The sequence below is a fragment of the Callorhinus ursinus genome, unplaced genomic scaffold (assembly GCF_003265705.2).
Source record: "Callorhinus ursinus isolate GAN/ISIS: 27379988/994484 unplaced genomic scaffold, GSC_fseal_2.0 scaffold15, whole genome shotgun sequence".
Taxonomy (NCBI): Eukaryota; Metazoa; Chordata; class Mammalia; order Carnivora; family Otariidae; genus Callorhinus; species Callorhinus ursinus.
Genome location: NW_027397077.1, coordinates 1,579,393 through 1,595,893, shown reverse-complemented (window position 1 = coordinate 1,595,893; position 16,501 = coordinate 1,579,393). Strand labels below are relative to the sequence as shown.

The window sequence follows — 16,501 nt, the reverse complement described above, 5'->3', positions numbered from 1 at the left end:
TAAGCGAAGCCAAACGCTGCCTTCCGCACTTTACGGACCAATCGCAAATAAGCGTCTCTCCGCAAAGCGCAGAGCAATTGTCGCCCGGCCACCCTCGTTTCCCCGCCCCTTTCTGCGCCGGCCTATGGACAAGCGTCGCCGCACCCTAACAACCCGCCCAATACTGCACTGACCAATCGCAGATAGGCTTAGGCCGGCGACTCGCGGTCCGTTGTCCCGCCTCCCGTGCCGAGGTGGCCAATCTTGCTCCGTCGCCTAGTTGCTTTCCAGATTCTCCGATTCTCCCGGAATTCCTGAGAAGGGATCCGAGCCCCGACCTCGGCGGCTCCTGCGGCGGAAGTCTAATCCCGCAAACACTCACGGAAGTCGGGGCAGGGTGTAGTTCGGCTGCGCCGGCGGCCCGGTAGAATCCTGGCCCAGCCATCGACCTTGACTTGAGCTGGGTATCTGACCTCAGTTCCAGAATAGTAATAGTTAAAACGTTAGGCACTCTTCTGGGCACGTTACGTGCATTAATTTATTTCACAGGCAGCTCTGCAAACAACTATATCCCTGTACTTTACTTCCTGTGTTCCTGTAGGGAATAATAGGAGTTTCCATGGAAACGTACGTTACTTACAAGGAACCAGGGTGTCGCAAACTGCGGCCTGTGGTCCAAATCCCATTGCTGTTCTTGTGAGGCTCAAGAGGTAAAAATGTTTCTTATATTTTTTTAAAATGTGTGAAATAGTATAAAATTTCTGGACATGAAAGAATCCGTTTTGAAGCCCTATTTTCCTTTCCAACGGATGAACTCTTGAACTGGGCGAGAATCAGCAATAGTTTTTTACAAGCAGTAGCGCATAAAATTTCAACAGAGCAATTGGCATTCAGATCATATGGAGAAAGTAAAGTTAATACATACCCGGGACAGTTTCATTTGATAGCACCAGTAAAATTACAATAATCAGAAGTGACTCAACTGGTCAGTGATGTGGGAAACAAAGGCAAAAGAAAAATTTAATTTCCTTACTACCTACAGCCCACAGACAAGTCCTTGAAACAGGCAGTGACATTCCTCTAGGGACTCAGCGGCTGCCTCGATGGTATTATCATTGCTAAGGGCAAAAGGCGATCTTAGCCCGACCCCCGGGATCTTGTAAGTCTATTTTAACATAAAAATTCCTTCGGAAACTTCCTTTATCTCTAGCCCCCAAGAGACATGTTGGCAGTCATCCCCCAAGCATAGGGCCCACCGATATGCATGGGAAGGGTCTCATGACTAAAGTTTTACTAGACAGTAATAAATGGCCTTTCCCCAACAAGAGCTAGCCCCCTCAAGGTCCTGGAAACCTTGCTTCCAAAATTCCTTCGAGACTTACACTCTCCCTAACCCCCTCCCAACTTCAAAGTATACAATGGGCCACCCCTCATGACCCCGGTGCAGCTCTTTCTGCCCAGGGGTTCTATCCCCGGGCTTTAATAAAACCACCTTTTTGCACCAAAGACGTCGCAAGAATTCTTTTCTTGGCCGTCGGCTTTGAACCCTAACATTCTTTCCTACATCAGTCAGCAACAAATTACTAGGGTTTCTTTCTTCTTTATCTAAATCAGGTAATTACCCCTTCCTTCTTTCTCATAAAAACCCTTTCCCTCCATGAAGGAGACACTTTTCTGGTTACTCTGGAATCTGTGCTCCCGAATTGTAATTCTGAGACCCCGAATGAAACATTTGTTCCTTTTCAGTTTTGCCTCCTTTTCTCAGTTGACAAAAGGTTGGGGGGGAAAAATCAGAATAATATTCTATGACATGAAAATTATTCAAAAATCAAATTTCTGAATCCATAAATCTGTATTGGAACAGAGCCATGCCCATTTGTTTCTATAGTGTTTCCTCTCTCACTACAATGAGTAGTTGCAACAAAGACTGAATGGTCTGCAACAGTGAAACTATTTACCGTGCTCCTTTACAGCAAAAGAGTTATTAGGACACTGCCGGTCTCAGTCCGAGGAGCCAGTGACTCTTGATCTTGGGGTTTTGAGTTCGAGCCCCACATTGGGTGTGGAGATTACTTAAAATAAATAGACAGATAGATAGATAGATAGATAGATAGATAGATAGATAGATAAAATCCTAAGTGTGTCTGGGTGGCTCAGTCGGTTAAGTGTCTACCACCACTCGGGTCATGATCCCAGGGCTCTGGGATCGAGTCCCGCATGAGCCTGCTTCTTCCTCTGCCTGCTGCTCCCCCTGCTTGTGCGTGCTCATTCTCTCTCTCTCTCTCACACACACACACAAATGGATAAATAAAATCTTTTAAAAAAAAGTGTCCATCAGGAAGAAGAACCTTTGCTGTCTGGACCTGTGATACTTAGGGTTTCTGTTGAAAGAGGTCAGGATATGCCACCCCAAAATATGCCGCTCTGGCAGATTGATTCTTTTGAAAGATAGCAAGATGCAGAAAGGACATACGGAGCTGCTTTTCTCTTCCTAAGAGCAGGAGATAAAATTCCCAAGTGGAAGGTGCCCTCCCTGTACCAGGAGGAAGAAACACCATTATCACCAGAGAGGACGAGTTGAGGCTGAGGGGATCCAGACAAACAGACCTTGTTAAAATAATTTATCTTCCTGTAGTCTCTGCATATCCTTTAGTTGCTTTTCCATCGTCTCCCTCTGTTGAACCTAGTAAGTAAACACTGAGGCCTAATTCTTGGGTCTCCCTTCTTCTTGTAAGGGCCCCCATGGTTTGGTAATGAGGATGGGATCACATTGGCTGGGGCTCTCTTGGCTCTCTGGGATCTGCCGCTGAGAGGTGCTGGGGCCTGATGAAGCCAGCAGGTAAGGTAAGAATTTTTACCTCGTTTGCTTTCTGGATCTCTATCCATTGGGAGAGGATGGTAAAAATTTCTCTTTGTCCGTTCCCTCTGGGTTCTGATTGGCAAGAGAAAAGCATTTGTAAGGATTAATTCTTTGGATCCTTTGTGACTCTCGTAAATTTGGTTTTGGGTACCCACTTGTTGATCCCTCCCTCCAGGGACAGCTGTTGCTTTCTGTCTGTCTCCCTTTGTGTGCTGAAAGCTTGGCTTGGCTTTCTGCATGCTGCAAGAGACCAGACATCAGGTTAGGAGCCTGGAGAATATGTCGATGACCAGAGAGAAATGGGAGTTGTACTCCCATTTGTGGCTAGGGTCATTGCCAGCTCTCCAGAGAATTGTCTGTCTGTCTGTCTTTTGGCTGTCTTTGGGAGTAGCTCTGGATCTTGGGAAGAGTGCATCTTTTGTACCCTCTTGGGGGCATCTCTTGTGTCCCTGATTAGATCATAAAAGGCTTTGGTTTGGGTTTGGGTGCTAGATCACTTGGAATAGGTATACTTTTGGTTTTTTAAAAAAAAAACAAAACAAATTCAGTAGTGCCAGAAAATTTTAGTTTGTCTGAGCTGAAACCTGATAAGATATTTAAAAGGACTTTTAAAATTCTTTTCTTTCCTTTTTTTAAAAGATTTTATTTATTTTTTTGAGAAGGGAGAGGGAGAGAGCATGAGCAGGGGGGAGGGGCAGAGGGAGAAGCAGATTCCCAGCTGATCAGGGAGCCCGATGTGGGGCTCGTTCCCAGGACCCTGGGATCATGATCTAAGCTGAAGGCAGACGCTTAACCAACTGAGCACCCAGGTGCCCCAGGACTTTTTTTTTTTTTTATTCTTAAAGGAACTCTATGGACAGAAATTGTCTAATTGAAAGCTAATATTCCCAGGCTGATAGGAACTATTTCCAAAGCTAAAATGGAACTACCTACTCAGAGGGCTATTTGGGAACAAATTAGCATGTGAAATCTCTTAAAAGTCTTCTTTGCAAATATTAGTAAGTTGTTCCATCTGCCAGAAATATAGTTTGGATTAAACTATTTTTTTAAATTTTTAAAATTTAGGGCGCCTGGGTGGCTCAGTCGTTAAGCGTCTGCCTTCGGCTCAGGTCATGATCCCAGGGTTTTCGGATCGAGTCCCGCATGGGACTCCCTGCTCAGCGTGAACCCTGCTTCTCCCTCTCCCACCCCCACCCCCCCCTGTGTTCCCTCTCTCGCTGTGTCTCTCTCTGTCAAATTAAAAAATAAATAAATAAATAAAATTTATTTAAAACAAATTTTAAGGCTTTTCATTTTTTTACTTTTAAGTAATCTTTTTACCCAATGTGGGACTCCAACTTAACCCAGAGATCGAGAGTCGCAATGCTTTACCAACTGAACCAGCCAGGTGCCCCTAATTTAATTTTTTTAAAAATGTAAGCTCAATGTCCAATGTGGGGCCTGAACTCATGACCCAGAGATCGAGTCCCATGCACCACTGACTGAGCCACCCAGGTGCCCCCTCAACTATTTTTTTTAAAGATTAAAAAAAAAATTTTTTTTTTTAATTTTTAAGTAATTTTACACCCAACATGGGGCCTGAACTCATAACCCCGGGATCAAGAGTCACATGGTCTTCCAACTGAGCCAGCCAGGCACCCCTCAACTATATTTTTTTAAACATGTGAGTTTTGTATTCTTGTACCTGTCTCATGGCCTAAAATTTAAAAATAAGAGCTATAAGATCTCTGATTGTATGTGTCTCTATGTTTATGTAATATTTTTTTACCTCCAGAGATATTGCTAAAGAGTAATTGTCAAGAGCTCTATTTAATTGACTTGTTTAAAAAGTGCTTACATAAATTAAGATTAGTCAAACACACTCATTATCTCTGTGTTTAAGATTATAAAACTATAAATTCAACCATAAGAACAAAACCTATAATAAAAGTGAATTGTTTAATGTATATCAAGCATGACACTAAATAAAGGGAGAGAGTTGTATGTTTAATTTTTCAGGTTCTTTACGTCTGTGATTTTTGATACTTGCCTGATTTGTCAACAAGAAAAATAATGGGGCGCCTGGGTGGCTCAGTCGTTGAGCGTCTGCCTTCGGCTCAGGTCATGATCCCAGGGTCCTGGGATCGAGCCCCCTCAAAGGGCTCCCTGCTCAGCGGGGAGCCTGCTTCTCCCTCTCCCACTCCCCCTGCTTGTGTTCCCTCTCTTGCTATGTCTGTCTCTGTCAAATAAACAAAATCTTTAGAAAAAAAATAGGATGATAGCTAGCTGTGTCGTGACTCATGAAATGTTCGTAAGTCATCTAAACATAATTGTTTTTTTTTTTAAAGATTTACTTATTTGAGAGAGCGAGAATGAGAGAGAGAGAGAGAGTACATGAGAGGAGGGAGGGTTAGAGGGAGAAGCAGACCCCCTGCTGAGCAGGGAGCCTGATGCGGGACTCGATCCCGGGACTCGAGGATCATGACTTGAGCCGAAGGCAGACGCTTAACCAACTGAGCCACCCAGGCGCCCCAAACATAATTCTTAAAAAGGAGTAAGTTAAATACATGTAAATGGGATAAAAATTTACAAGTGAACTTTTCTTTTTCTTTTTTTAAAATTTTACTTATTTTTTTAATTTATTTGACAGAGAAACAGCGAGAGGGAACACAAGCAGGGGGAGTGGGGGAGGGAGTAGCAGGCTTCCCGCTGAGCGGGGAGCCAGATGCGGGGCTCGATCCCAGGACTCTGGGATCACGACCCGAGCCGAAGGCAGGCGCTTAACGACTGAGCCACCCAGGTGCCCCAAGAGAGGCAGGATTCTAAGATGGCCCCAAGATTTCCGCCTCAGGTGTGCACCTGTATGCCCTCCTCCAGCACAGGTAGATCTTGTCGATATGATAGAATATGAGTATGATATTACATTATTTTGCAGGCATAATTATCCTCATCAGTCCATCTAAAGGGAGACTGGTTAGTGTCCTCACTGTCTGCGATATATTTCTATTTGTCAGATTCCTAGAGGTGCCTTGGCTGATTTGAGGCAAGAATAATACCCTGTTAGTCATAATTCCAGTTATTCCTTAAAATGTTCATTTGGCCAAGATCCCACTAAGTTAGTTTCCTGTGGTCAGTGACACTTTCTCCATTTTTCCTTTGCTGTTCGTGACCTTGGCACTTTTGAGGAGTACTGATAAGATATCTTATAGAATGTCCCTCAGTCTGGGTTGGGGTGATGTTTTCTCATGGTTAGACTGGAGTTCTGGGTCTTTGAGGAAAGTCCCACAGAGATGGAGTGTCTTTTTTTTTTTTTTAAGATTTTATTTATTTATTTGAAAGAGAGAGAGAGAGAGAGAGAGAGAGAAAGTGCACACAAGCAGGGGGAGTGGCAGTCAGAGGGAGAAGCAAGCTGAGCCTTCCACCGACCGAGCCACCCAGGTACCCCGAGATGGAGTATCTTGATTGCATCATATCAGGGCATGTGATATGTACATGGTTTCACATGGGTCATGCTAACCCGGATCACACGGTTAAGGTGATACCAATCAGGTGTCTCTACTGTCAAGTTACTCTTTTTCCCTTTCTCTACTCTTTGGAATCAAGTTACAAAATCCAGTCCACTCTCAAGGTGCTGGAGGTGGCAGAGGAGTTAGAATTAGGTTCCTCCAGAACCTGACACACCTATATACATGATTTGACCAGCCAATTTCCAGAAACTAAGTTTGGCTTTTGGGAGCCAATGCTTACAAAATCCTTACAGGAAAACTGGCTTGTACCTGGCTGGCAGGGTCAGTCTTATAGGTTGGTCCTGGTCAACTAAGATTTCCTGTGCTATTTTAGGGATGTCCGGAGTAGAGCAATTTTCCAGAAGGAATAGATACTGCAGATGAAACCCGGTGGCGTGGTGGAGTTTTTTGCCTGGAGTTAACGGATGTTAGAGGTTTTCAAAAGTCCAAACTTGAGATTCCTTATTGGAAACTCCCAGCAAAGCAAACTGAATGCCTGCTGCCCTTGTGTAAATAATCAGGGCAAATCCAGTGAGACCTGCCAAGGAAGGTCTTCCTTTGAGATTACTTTGAACAAAAGGGTCAGCTCAAATATTATCCAGCCATTAAGAGAAGGGAGGAAATCCGGCTAATTATGACAACACAGAGAAACCTGGAGGGCATTATGCTAAGTGGAATAAGCCAGGCAGAGAAAGACAAATACTGCGTGATCTCACTTCCGTGTGGAATCTAAAAAGACAAACCCACAGAAACAAGAACATTGGCTGCCAGGGGCCGGGCGAATGGGGGAAATGGGTTGGTCAAAGGGTACAGACTTTTATTATAAGATGAGTACTTCCTGAGGCTCAAACGTACAACATGGTGACTCTAGGTAACGGTACCATATTGTATACTTGAAAGTTGCTAATCCAGGAGCTCTGAAGTGTTCTCATCACACACACAAAAAGGTAACTACGTGAAGTGATAGAGGTGTTAACTCGATGGTGGTAAATGTTTCAGGATATATACACATACCCAATCATCACATTGTAGACCTTGAATATATACAAATTTCTCAATTATACCTCAATAAAGCTGGGAACACCCCCTCTTTCTTTTGTCTTTAGCTAAGGGGGGTATTTAAAGTGATGGCTTAGGGGGCACCTGGCTGGGTTAGTCGGTGGAGCATGTGACTCTTGATCTCCAGGCTGTGAGTTCGAGCCCCACATTGAGTGTGGAGATTACCTAAAAATAAGAATAAAGGGGCGCCTGGGTGGCTCATTCAGTTAAGCAGTCTGCCTTCAGCTCAGGTCATGATTCCAGGGTCCTGGGATGGAGCCCCACATTGGGCTCCCTGCTCAGTGGGGAGTCTGCGTCTTCCTCTGCCCCTCCCCCCTGCTTGCACGCACTCTCTTTCACTCTCAAATAAAATCTAAAATAAAATAGGGGCGCCTGGATGGCTCAGTCGTTGGGCGTCTGCCTTCGGCTCAGGTCATGATCCCAGAGTCCTGGGATCGAGCCCCGCATCGGGCTCCCTGCTCGGCGGGAAGCCTGCTTCTCCCTCTCCCACTCCCCCTGCTCGTGTTCCCTCTCTGGCTGTGTCTCTCTCTGTCAAATAAATAAATAAAATCTTTGAAAAAAATAAAATTAAATTAAAAATCTTAAAAAAAAATAAAGTGGTGGCTTGTGCCACTTTGGGGAGTTTTACTCAGTTTCAGTGGGTATTTCCCATGTATTCATGAGGTATGCCTCCCTCTGGCCCATATCTGCCCAACTCCTATCACCCAGTGTGGCGTCTGCAAAAGGGAGTAGTTAAGGGCTGTCTGTTGAATTACTGAATACGTCTTCTGCCTCATGAACTCCTAGTCACCCTTCAAAACCCCAGCCCCAATGCTCCTATTCCCTAAGCAGAGCCTTCACTCCCTCTCTGGGCTCCTCCAGCCCTGGTGCCTCCCTCTGGCCTGGGTCTGCTCCCCGTGGGGCGAAGAGTGTCTGTCTGGTTCTGCCTCGCCTAGAAAGGGGACTTCTCAGGGGGGGTCCCAGCAGCGTGTCGGTCCAGGGGGACTTGTTAACTTATCAAAGGGATCACAAAATCCAGAAGTGTTTATTAAACTCGTTTCAATGTAGCACCATTCTCAGTGGGGCGAGATGCTTGATCTGGGGGCAGGATTCTGAGTCTGGGCTTTCATGGAATGTGTAGAAGTTATCTGGATGATGGGAAGCAGCTGCTGAGAGTCAGCGATCAGGAAAGACAGGGACAGGTGCCCTTTTGCTCTTCCTCTAGCAGCTCCTTCCTGGGCACCAGCTGTCACTTGAAGCAGACTTCCCTCTGGGAGCTGGCCATGGGTTGGCAAATGTCTGGCTTCTCACCCTGGAGGAGACGGCCATGAGCTGGGGGTCCCGAAAGGAGCTGCTGCCCACCCCTGCCCCCAGCAGACCCCTCCGGTCCCCTTCTAGCTTGCCTGGTACAGGTGGCAGACGAGGCTTAGGAGCTGATTCGGATCTTTCAGGGGTTTCTGCACGAAGCAAGACAGGAAGTCATCCAGTCCCACTTGCCTGTGTCCAGCCCAGAAGGGGCTGCAAATGGCCCCAAGTCTGGCCCCTGCCTCCCAGACCAGAGGGCATATCTGTCATCCTGGTGCTGGCGCGGTGGCCATACCGAGGGCTAGAAGAGTTCTTACCCCATTGACGACGACCCAGGGCACATACTCGTGGGGCGGCTGCAGGGCATCTGTAAGCTGGGCATTGACGTGCAAGAGCTGCATGCCACGGTCCCCCATTGCGCACTCCATGATGGTGTCCGGGGACACCTCTGGGGCATAGATCTGCAGGCACTGAGGGTGGACAAGGGTTGCTGGTTGAGCGGGAGCATTGCCTCAGCTTCCTCTGGGTTATCTCCCCAACGGTCTCTCCTCCAGCCCCCCGCAGGGCCAAGCTTGTACCTTCCTGGTAACAGGAGACATTTGGGTCCACAGCATAAACAGCGCGTGCTCAACACCTACCTGAGTGGAGGCCCCCAAGGCAGGGGCTCAGGCTGCTTCTGTGTCTCAGAAGACCAGACCTGCAGCCCTGGACCCCTTACGGTATCTCATTTTCCTCAGAGCTTCCGTATGTGCTGTTCCCTCTACCAGGAACACCCTTCCCCTTCCTTCCCCAGAATCTGCCAAGTGCTCCTTCCTCCTCTGTCCTCCTCTGGCCGCACTATGACTCTGCAGGGCTCGGGGTGTCCCAGGGTGAGCCTTTTGGGTGGTCCAGATGTTTGATGAATGAATAAACTATTGGTGTCAATGAGTCACTCCATTGGGAGGTGTTTTTTTCATAATCCTCCAGAGAAGTAGGCGGGTCTGTCCTGTCATCCCCATACCCCAGAGGAGGATCATCATCTGTGTCCCTGGACATTTCTGTTCATCCAAGACCAGCTCAGAGGCACCTCCTCCAGGAAGCCCTCCTTGATCTACCCATGCTCCCCCAAAGAGCTCTGTTCCCCTGCTTCAGAGATTTGAGGCATCCAGAGGGAAGGCCATTTTCCTGGGGCTACACAGAGAGTGGTGGTCAGGCCAGGACCTGAACCTGGGTCTGTCTGGGGACAGGGAAGGCCAGGGTCTCCCAACCCGGGGCCAAGTGAGGGGTGTTGCTCACTGGTTTCAGATTTTTCTCCATGTCATCCATTTCCTCTATGCAGACAATGGTCAGGATGGCCAAGTTCTTCTCTAGCTGGTCCCACAGGCAGGCCTGTTGGGGGGGGTGGACAGGCAAGGGCATGAAGCGAGCCCAGAGCAGCCCTAGACCGCTCTGTGAGTGATCACGGGTGTTCACTAATGAAGCGGTGAATGAAGATGTGATTCAAGAGGCATGCAGGCAGAGGATGGAGCTGCCTGCAATCTCTTCTGAGCCTGGCTTTTGCCTTCCTTACGATGGGCAATCTCCCCCCTCCACCTCTGTGCTCCCACCACTCAGGTACCCTGGGGGCTGCTCACCTCCACCTTGTTCAGCTTGCATTCCTGCTCACCGTGCTGGCATGTGAACTCCCACCTGCCACTGACATTTTGTTCCTGCAAGGCAGCTAGGTGAGTGCTGGCACCAGGTGCCCCCTTCCCTGGCCTAGTGCCTCGGTTTCCCAGGGCCAGCATACCTGGGCATTTCCATAGGGCACCAGTGTGACATTGAGGATCTCCAGGACCATCAGCCAGGTCGGGAAGAGTTCTCGGACCAGGAAGGCCCGGCAGCCGGGGCACAGCGCCTCGTAGTAGAGGCTCACGTTGACAGGTGGCGCTTGTGACTTCCTGGGGGGCATCTGCAGGCACAGGCCCCCAGCCTGTGCGGGAGGAAGGGGTGTGAGGGGAGTATAGCCCTGCTTGGTTCTCTTGCAGCTACAAACAGTAGGTGCTCCATCTTGCACTCCTTTCAGACGGTGCCAGGTAGAATCCTGACTCTCAGGCTTTATTGCATCCCTAAATCTTCCTCAATCTCAGTTTTGGTTTTTTTTTTAAGATTTTATTTATTTATTTGACAGAGAGAGACACAGCGAGAGAGGCAACACAAGCAGGGGGAGTGGGAGAGGGAGAAGGCGGCTTCCCCCGCCCTCCCCAGCAGGGCCCTGGGACCATGACCAGAGCCGAAGGCAGACGCTTAACGACTGGGCCACCCAGGCGGCGCCCCTCAGTCTCAGTTTTTCTGCAAAACGGATGTAACAAAGACTTGCAAACAGTAGGCACTTAATTTATGAACAGCTCTTGCTTTCCTTCAGTTGAGGTGAAACCCCTCGCCCAGGGGAAATGTATGCAGTAAGGACTCAACACACATGCACATTTCTGGTCACTGCTCTCCATCCTGCCTTCTCGGAGGTGCATACCACAGGAGACTAATGCATGCTCATTTGTGGCCACTTCATCCCCATAGCCTTGGCCCTGAGCTGAGCAAGGCCCTACCCTTGGGCTGACCCCTTATTTATTCTTCCTCTCAAGGGGCCCAGGTGAACCCCCCTCCCAAGCCCTACTGCTGAGGCGGCGCCTAATATGTGCTGACTTCCGGTTTCAGTTGCTGTGCGGCAGGCAGCCAGTGCCGGTGCAGGCAAAAGCAAGTGGCTCAGCCTCCGGGGCATGTAGTTGCCCCGCACCAGAAACACGCGAGCTCTTCCCTGGCCGAAAGGCACCCAGGAAGCAGCACCTGGAGGGTCGGTGCCACGGGCCCACTTCTCTGGGCTTCCCTGCACTTCGAAAGAAAACTCCATTCCCGCCCCAGAAGTACCCTGTAGGAGCTCAACGCACCCTCGGGCGGGGCGGGCGGAGACGGGGTGGGGGACAGCTTAGAGTGTCAGACGCGAGATGGGGAAGTGAAACGACTCGGATTGGGGCCACAGCACCGGGGGGGGGGGGTCTTCGGTGCCGACCCGGGGCCCCGAACCCCGCTCTTTCCCGGCAAAATCTGGGGAGAGGGGAGGAGCCGCCCCTCCCGCAGCACCCCGCTGCCCGGGCGCCCGGGCCCGCTGGCGCCCCCCCTCCCCGCCGCGTTGCCGTCCCTACCTTGCAGGCGGCCGCCCCCTCGGGGAGTGTTTCCAGCGGGGACGCCCGCGCCGCCGTGGGGTCCTCCGGCGCTAGCAGCAGCAGCAGCAGCAGCAGCAGGAACAGCAGGAACGGCAGGAGTGGCGACGAGGCCATCACAGCGGGGCGAGGGTGCGGAGGCGGGAGCAGCGGCCCGACAAGGAGCCGCCTTTAACCCGGCGGTGGCCCAGCCCCCCAGGCCGGACCCGCCTCCCGGGGGCCCACGCCCCTGGGGGCTGGGGCGGGCGTCTCTCGGGGTCGGCTGGCCTGTCTGGGTCCCCTTCCCACCTGGCCCCCATCCTCACTCCCGCCAGGTGCCGGGCCCGCAGTCACGAGGCCGTGGCGCCGCCCTCCCCCCCGCGCCCCGCGCTCTCCACCCCGACCCCTCCGGGCCGGCAGGGCCGCCCGGTCATGTGAGGCTGGGGCCAGAGCGCCGCGAGCCGAGATTAGGTGGCGGCTTCAGAGACACGGAGACACGGGGACGCAGAGAGAGACGGGAGGGTCACCCCGCGCCCGCCCCGCGGACCGCTCTGGGGGCGGCCGGGGTGAGCCAGGGCGCCCCCCCATTCCTAGTCTGGGCACCTCGCCTCGCTACCCTGCCCTCTCACGGCGGCTGATCCCCTGCCGGAGAGTGGGCCCCCTCCCGCCACCTGCCCCTGGCGCCCCCTCCTCGCCTCAGGCTCCCCAGCCCCGACGCTGCAGTGCCACCAAGCGTGGTCGCGCGGGGCTGCCTCAGGCGGCGCCACAGCTGAGCCAGAAAGCAGAAGCCAGCGCTGGTCTTGGCGCTTCTTGGTCCTCCCAGCCCTGTCTGGGGCGGGGGTGGGGGGGTATAAAGCAAGCGGGCGTTCCTTCTTTCCAGCATCCAGAGCTGGAGGTGGTGGGGGGGGGGTGGGGGTGGGCAACCAGGCCCGCAGGGAACTCCCACGGGAGGAGAGAAGCCCCGGGTTGGGACAGTCATTACCTGAAGCCTATACTGTGTACAGGGGGTAGGCTGGGGGGGGGGGGATGGTGGTGTGGGACCCAAACCTGCTGGAGTCACCTGGACCCGGGTTTGCCTCCGGATCGTACTGGGCACCCCAGGCAATGGACCCTCAGCTTCCCCTTCTGTCAAATGGGGACAAGAGTGAAGTTTGGGGAATAAAGCCACAGGGAGGGCTCAGAGCCGGGGGCGGGGGTGAGGGGTGGGGTGGGGGGGAGAGTTGCCCCAGGCTGGGGTGGGGGTGGGGGGCACCGCTGGAAAAGTGTTGACCCGGGACAGTAACCAGGCAGAGAATAGCCCGCCTAAAGGCGTGGAGGCTGGGGCGGTGAGGGAATAACCCAGATGTTCAGACTTTGCAGGGCCTCAAATACCAGGCGTGACACAGGACCTGATCCCACGGGAGGAAACACCCACACCTGGCCCAGATTACAGCCAAATCCCCAGCTCCCCAGCTCCTGTGTCTTCTTCGGCGTGGGGGAAGTCCCCGCCTGCTATCCATAGCAGCAAGGCCCCGGGCTGGGGTTTCCCTGAAGTCCCCACGCTGGATGACCCTGCCGTCCTGTCCCTTTGAACTCTTTGCAAAGCCCATTTCCTTTGTGATGCCTCTCTAAGACTAAGCAGCACAACTCTGCAGCTTAGCCGAGCTTGCTGGGCAGGACAGAGGCCATAATAAATTGCTACAATTTTTCCAGTGGTTGCTAAGCACCTATTGGATGAATTCACAAAGGTAACCTCACTCGTTTGATTGTCTGGCCCTTGGGGGTGGGGGAAGCAACTATTGACCCTACTTGGTAAGAGGAATCTGAGGATCAGAGGTGGGGGGTGACTTTCCCAAGAAGACACGGCTGGTGGTTGAGAGCAGACACCTGAGGCGGCCAGGCTCAGCGGGCTGGGGTCATGGGATCTAGAAAGTGACCTTTATCCTGTGTCCCCTGTTGCAGCAGCGGGTGAAGCCTGTAGGGGAGGCAGCATCTGGGCTGGAGTTACTCATGGGGCACCTCCTGACCTGGGCACACAGCAGGGGCAGCACCTGGAAAGGCCCGCGGGCTCTGAGGCCAGGGGAAGCAGCTCCAGCCCTCTGAGCCCAGTGGAGGAGAAATGGATCAGAGGGCAGCTTTGTTCATTTACCCCTGGCTGCTGTGGGCATGCTGGGCCCTGACAGGTGCTGTATGGGAAGAGGAGAGGGCCAAGGCTTAGTCTTCCTCTTACCAAGTAGGGTCAATTAAGGACATAGGGGCCCTTTCTGGGCGGCAGGGGAGGGGTCGTGCCGTTGACCCCCACCTGCACATCAGAGGGGCGGTGACTTTCCTGAGAGCCTGGCTGGTGGCTGAGTGCTGGGACTCAAGCCTGAGGGGCCAGGGTTGGGGGGGCAGCCTGGGCACTGGTGAGAAGCTGGCGTGGAGCCTGGGGTGCCTTGAGCAGGCCATGCTGTAGGGCTGATCTCAGGGTCTGAGCCTCTCTGCCCTGGCACCTTGGGCAAGTCTCTCACCTTCTCCAGTCACAAGCAGCTAAACTGGGTGGTGGTGGGGTGAGGGGGGAGGGTTATCGGCCTTCCTTGGCTCCCTGGAATTATAAACCCAGGGGCCAGATCTGTGTGACCCTGGGAATGCCGGCGTCCCCAGCACACCCGTGGCCTTGGAGAAGCCCCGCCATCAACAACAGAAGCATCCACATGTTCCAGGTTTTATATCCATACCAGTATCAACGTACCATACAAAAGCTGCCCGCCAGCCTAGCTGGGCAGGCAGGAGGGGGGATCCGCGGGTAGTGTAGAAAACCAGGGCTCTCGTCCCAAAAGAGGAGAGAAAAAAGGGCTTTACAGTCAAGAAAAAATACAATCAGAACCTAACATGATCGGGGAGAAGCCTTGACCCTCCTTCGAGTAGAAGTGCCGAGGGCAGTGGGGTGTGACTGGCACTGCGGGCAGCCCCCCTTTCTGGGAGGACTGCCGCCGGGTGGGGCTGGCTTGCCCGTTTTATCTTTCTTTTCTTTTTGGAGGGCTATTTCTTGGCAGTGGCCCCTTTGTGGGGACAACCAAGTGGTGGTTTCACTTCAGGGTTTGGAGGGGAAGTTGGGGTCTGTGGGGCGGGTCCCGCCCGGCCCAGAATGTCCCGGCCAAGGTGGTTCTTAGAAGTGGCCAAGTAAAGTTCCTTCCTGCCGTGACCCCAGGTCTATGGCTTAAAAATCGGGGCACCCAGGCTGGGGCCGCACAGCCCAGGGGCCTCTGTAAACATGGCAGGTGCAGCCAAGTGGGTCTTCGGGGACCCTGGGGGGGGCGGCGGCTCTGGTGGGCAGGACACAGCGTTCGGGGTGGCCCGAGGGCGGTGCCCACGGGGGAGGGGCGTATGGGGCCGGGGAGGCAGGATCCTCAACCCGGAGACATGGAAGGACAGAGAGAAGGACAGACGGACAGGGAGGGAAGGAGACAGAGTGGCAGGGAGAGACGGAAAGAATCTCAGAGAGAAATGGAGAGAAAGACAGACAGACAGACAGAAAACCCCAAAGACCGAGCCCTCCAGGCCGCGCAGGGCCGCCTCGGCTGGACGCGGGGGCGGGCGCGCGGCCGTCAGCGGGCGGCGGGGGGGGGCCCGGGCCCGGGGGCGCGCACCGGGTGGGCGAGCGTGACGGCGAGCGCATCGTTGTGCTGCACCAGCGAGGCGTGCTGGTAGTGCAGCACCAGCTCCTTCAGCGACCCGTACAGGTTGTAGGGCTCCGCGAAGCCGAAGCCCGTGGCCGTGCGGTAGATGACGCAGTGCTTGGTGTCGCCGTCCACCCTGCGGGTGCAGGCAGAGGAGCCGACGGTCGGGGGGGGGGGGCGGCCCCCGCGTGGGTTCTCCATGCTCCTGCTCTTAACCCCCCTCAGGTGACCTCCGCTCGGGATACGCATTGCCCCACTTCCCGGACCCCAAGCTGGTCCAGATGCCGGCACCTCCTGCCTGAACGCTGCCCTAGCTTCCTCCCTTGCCCCCCAACAAGCCCTCCTGCCGGTGGCAGCCATGGGGGGTGGGGGGTGGGGGGCTCCTTCCCGGCCGTTCTTCCCAGAGTCTAGCACACGGTAGGTGCTGCGTGAGAGCAGTCAGGAGTGTGCAGATCCCCCAGCCCTACGCTCGCTCTCGGCGCCCCCACCAGGCACTCACACCACGGAGCAGGCATAGCAGCCCCGCTGGCTGCTCTCACGGATGAGGAAGGTACCATCCCGCTTGCCGCTCAGCATTTCCTCAGCCTGGGTCCGGTTGATCTTGCCCACGTACCACGTGCGTTCCTCATGGTGGGGGAGGTCATCCTCATCCTCCATCAGCGCATACTGGCTGTGCGGGAAGCAGGGAGAGCACCCAGTCATTCACCCTCAAGCCTCTGAGGCTCCCCTGCCGCCTGGAAGACTCTCCCTCGCTGGTGAACTCCTACTCATTCTGCAAAACCCACTGAAAACGGTCCCTCCTCTGGGATGCCGTCCCTGGCCCCCATCAGGTAGGTGTTCACTTACTCCTCAGTCTCATTTTTGATCCCCAACCACTCGTTGATTTTCTTCTGCCGGGCGCCCTTCTGGGTAAGCCACCTGGAGGAAGAGGAAAGGCAGGCTCGTTCCACTGCTGGTAGGGGAACAGAGGCTGTAGCACAGCCGGGAAGCCCAGGGTGGGCCAGTGCGGCCGGGCCGGAGCCAAGCGTCGCGGGGGGGGGG

At 53.3% G+C, this 16,501-nt stretch overlaps 2 protein-coding genes and 2 long non-coding RNA genes across 6 annotated transcripts in view; 2 read left to right on the top strand and 2 right to left on the bottom strand.

The window, feature by feature from the left end:
• The first annotated feature begins 240 nt into the window (after positions 1 to 240).
• Positions 241 to 10,370, top strand: LOC141374185 (uncharacterized). Of its 2 annotated transcripts, none has more exons than XR_012380850.1 (3): positions 241 to 689; positions 2,715 to 2,823; positions 10,261 to 10,370. It is a non-coding gene; the product is annotated as an uncharacterized lncRNA (long non-coding RNA). The 2 variants fall into 2 exon arrangements; XR_012380849.1 differs by lacking the exon at positions 10,261 to 10,370 and adding an exon at positions 3,905 to 4,048.
• Positions 8,389 to 12,151, bottom strand: IFI30 (IFI30 lysosomal thiol reductase). Of its 2 annotated transcripts, XM_025885470.2 has the most exons (7): positions 11,826 to 12,145; positions 10,436 to 10,618; positions 10,281 to 10,355; positions 9,943 to 10,035; positions 8,985 to 9,137; positions 8,766 to 8,819; positions 8,389 to 8,674 (listed from the first exon to the last, which is right to left on the bottom strand). In XM_025885470.2, the coding sequence occupies exons 1-7, from the start codon at positions 11,958 to 11,960 to the stop codon at positions 8,612 to 8,614; spliced, it is 756 nt and encodes a 251-aa protein (XP_025741255.2). In that variant the 5' UTR covers positions 11,961 to 12,145; the 3' UTR covers positions 8,389 to 8,611. The 2 variants fall into 2 exon arrangements, with proteins under 2 accessions (XP_025741255.2, XP_025741256.2); XM_025885471.2 differs by lacking the exon at positions 8,766 to 8,819 and having other exon boundaries at positions 11,826 to 12,151.
• A 2,340-nt stretch (positions 12,152 to 14,491) lies between these two features.
• The window catches only part of PIK3R2 (phosphoinositide-3-kinase regulatory subunit 2), a 12,709-nt gene continuing 10,699 nt past the window's right edge, over positions 14,492 to 16,501 (bottom strand). Inside the window, exons 14-16 of the mRNA XM_025885575.2 lie at positions 16,307 to 16,378; positions 15,960 to 16,130; positions 14,492 to 15,596 (exon numbers count right to left, since the gene is read on the bottom strand). Coding sequence (XP_025741360.1) covers positions 15,389 to 15,596; positions 15,960 to 16,130; positions 16,307 to 16,378 — 451 coding nt within the window. The 3' untranslated portion in view covers positions 14,492 to 15,388. The remainder of the gene's footprint in view (positions 15,597 to 15,959; positions 16,131 to 16,306; positions 16,379 to 16,501) is intronic.
• Positions 16,115 to 16,501, top strand: part of LOC141374186 (uncharacterized) — a 5,934-nt gene continuing 5,547 nt past the window's right edge. Inside the window, exon 1 of the long non-coding RNA XR_012380851.1 lies at positions 16,115 to 16,290. This is a non-coding gene — a long non-coding RNA (uncharacterized lncRNA). The remainder of the gene's footprint in view (positions 16,291 to 16,501) is intronic.

Coding starts and splice junctions, on each gene's coding strand:
- IFI30 (XM_025885470.2), bottom strand. CDS start 11,960: ATGGCCTCGTCGCCACTCCTGCCGTTCCTGCTGTTCCTGCTGCTGCTG. Junction 10,619..11,825: donor AGGGGGCGGCCGCCTGCAAG/GTAGGGACGGCA, acceptor CCTCCCGCACAG/GCTGGGGGCCTGTGCCTGCA. Junction 10,036..10,280: donor GCAAGCTGAACAAGGTGGAG/GTGAGCAGCCCC, acceptor CCCCCCCAACAG/GCCTGCCTGTGGGACCAGCT.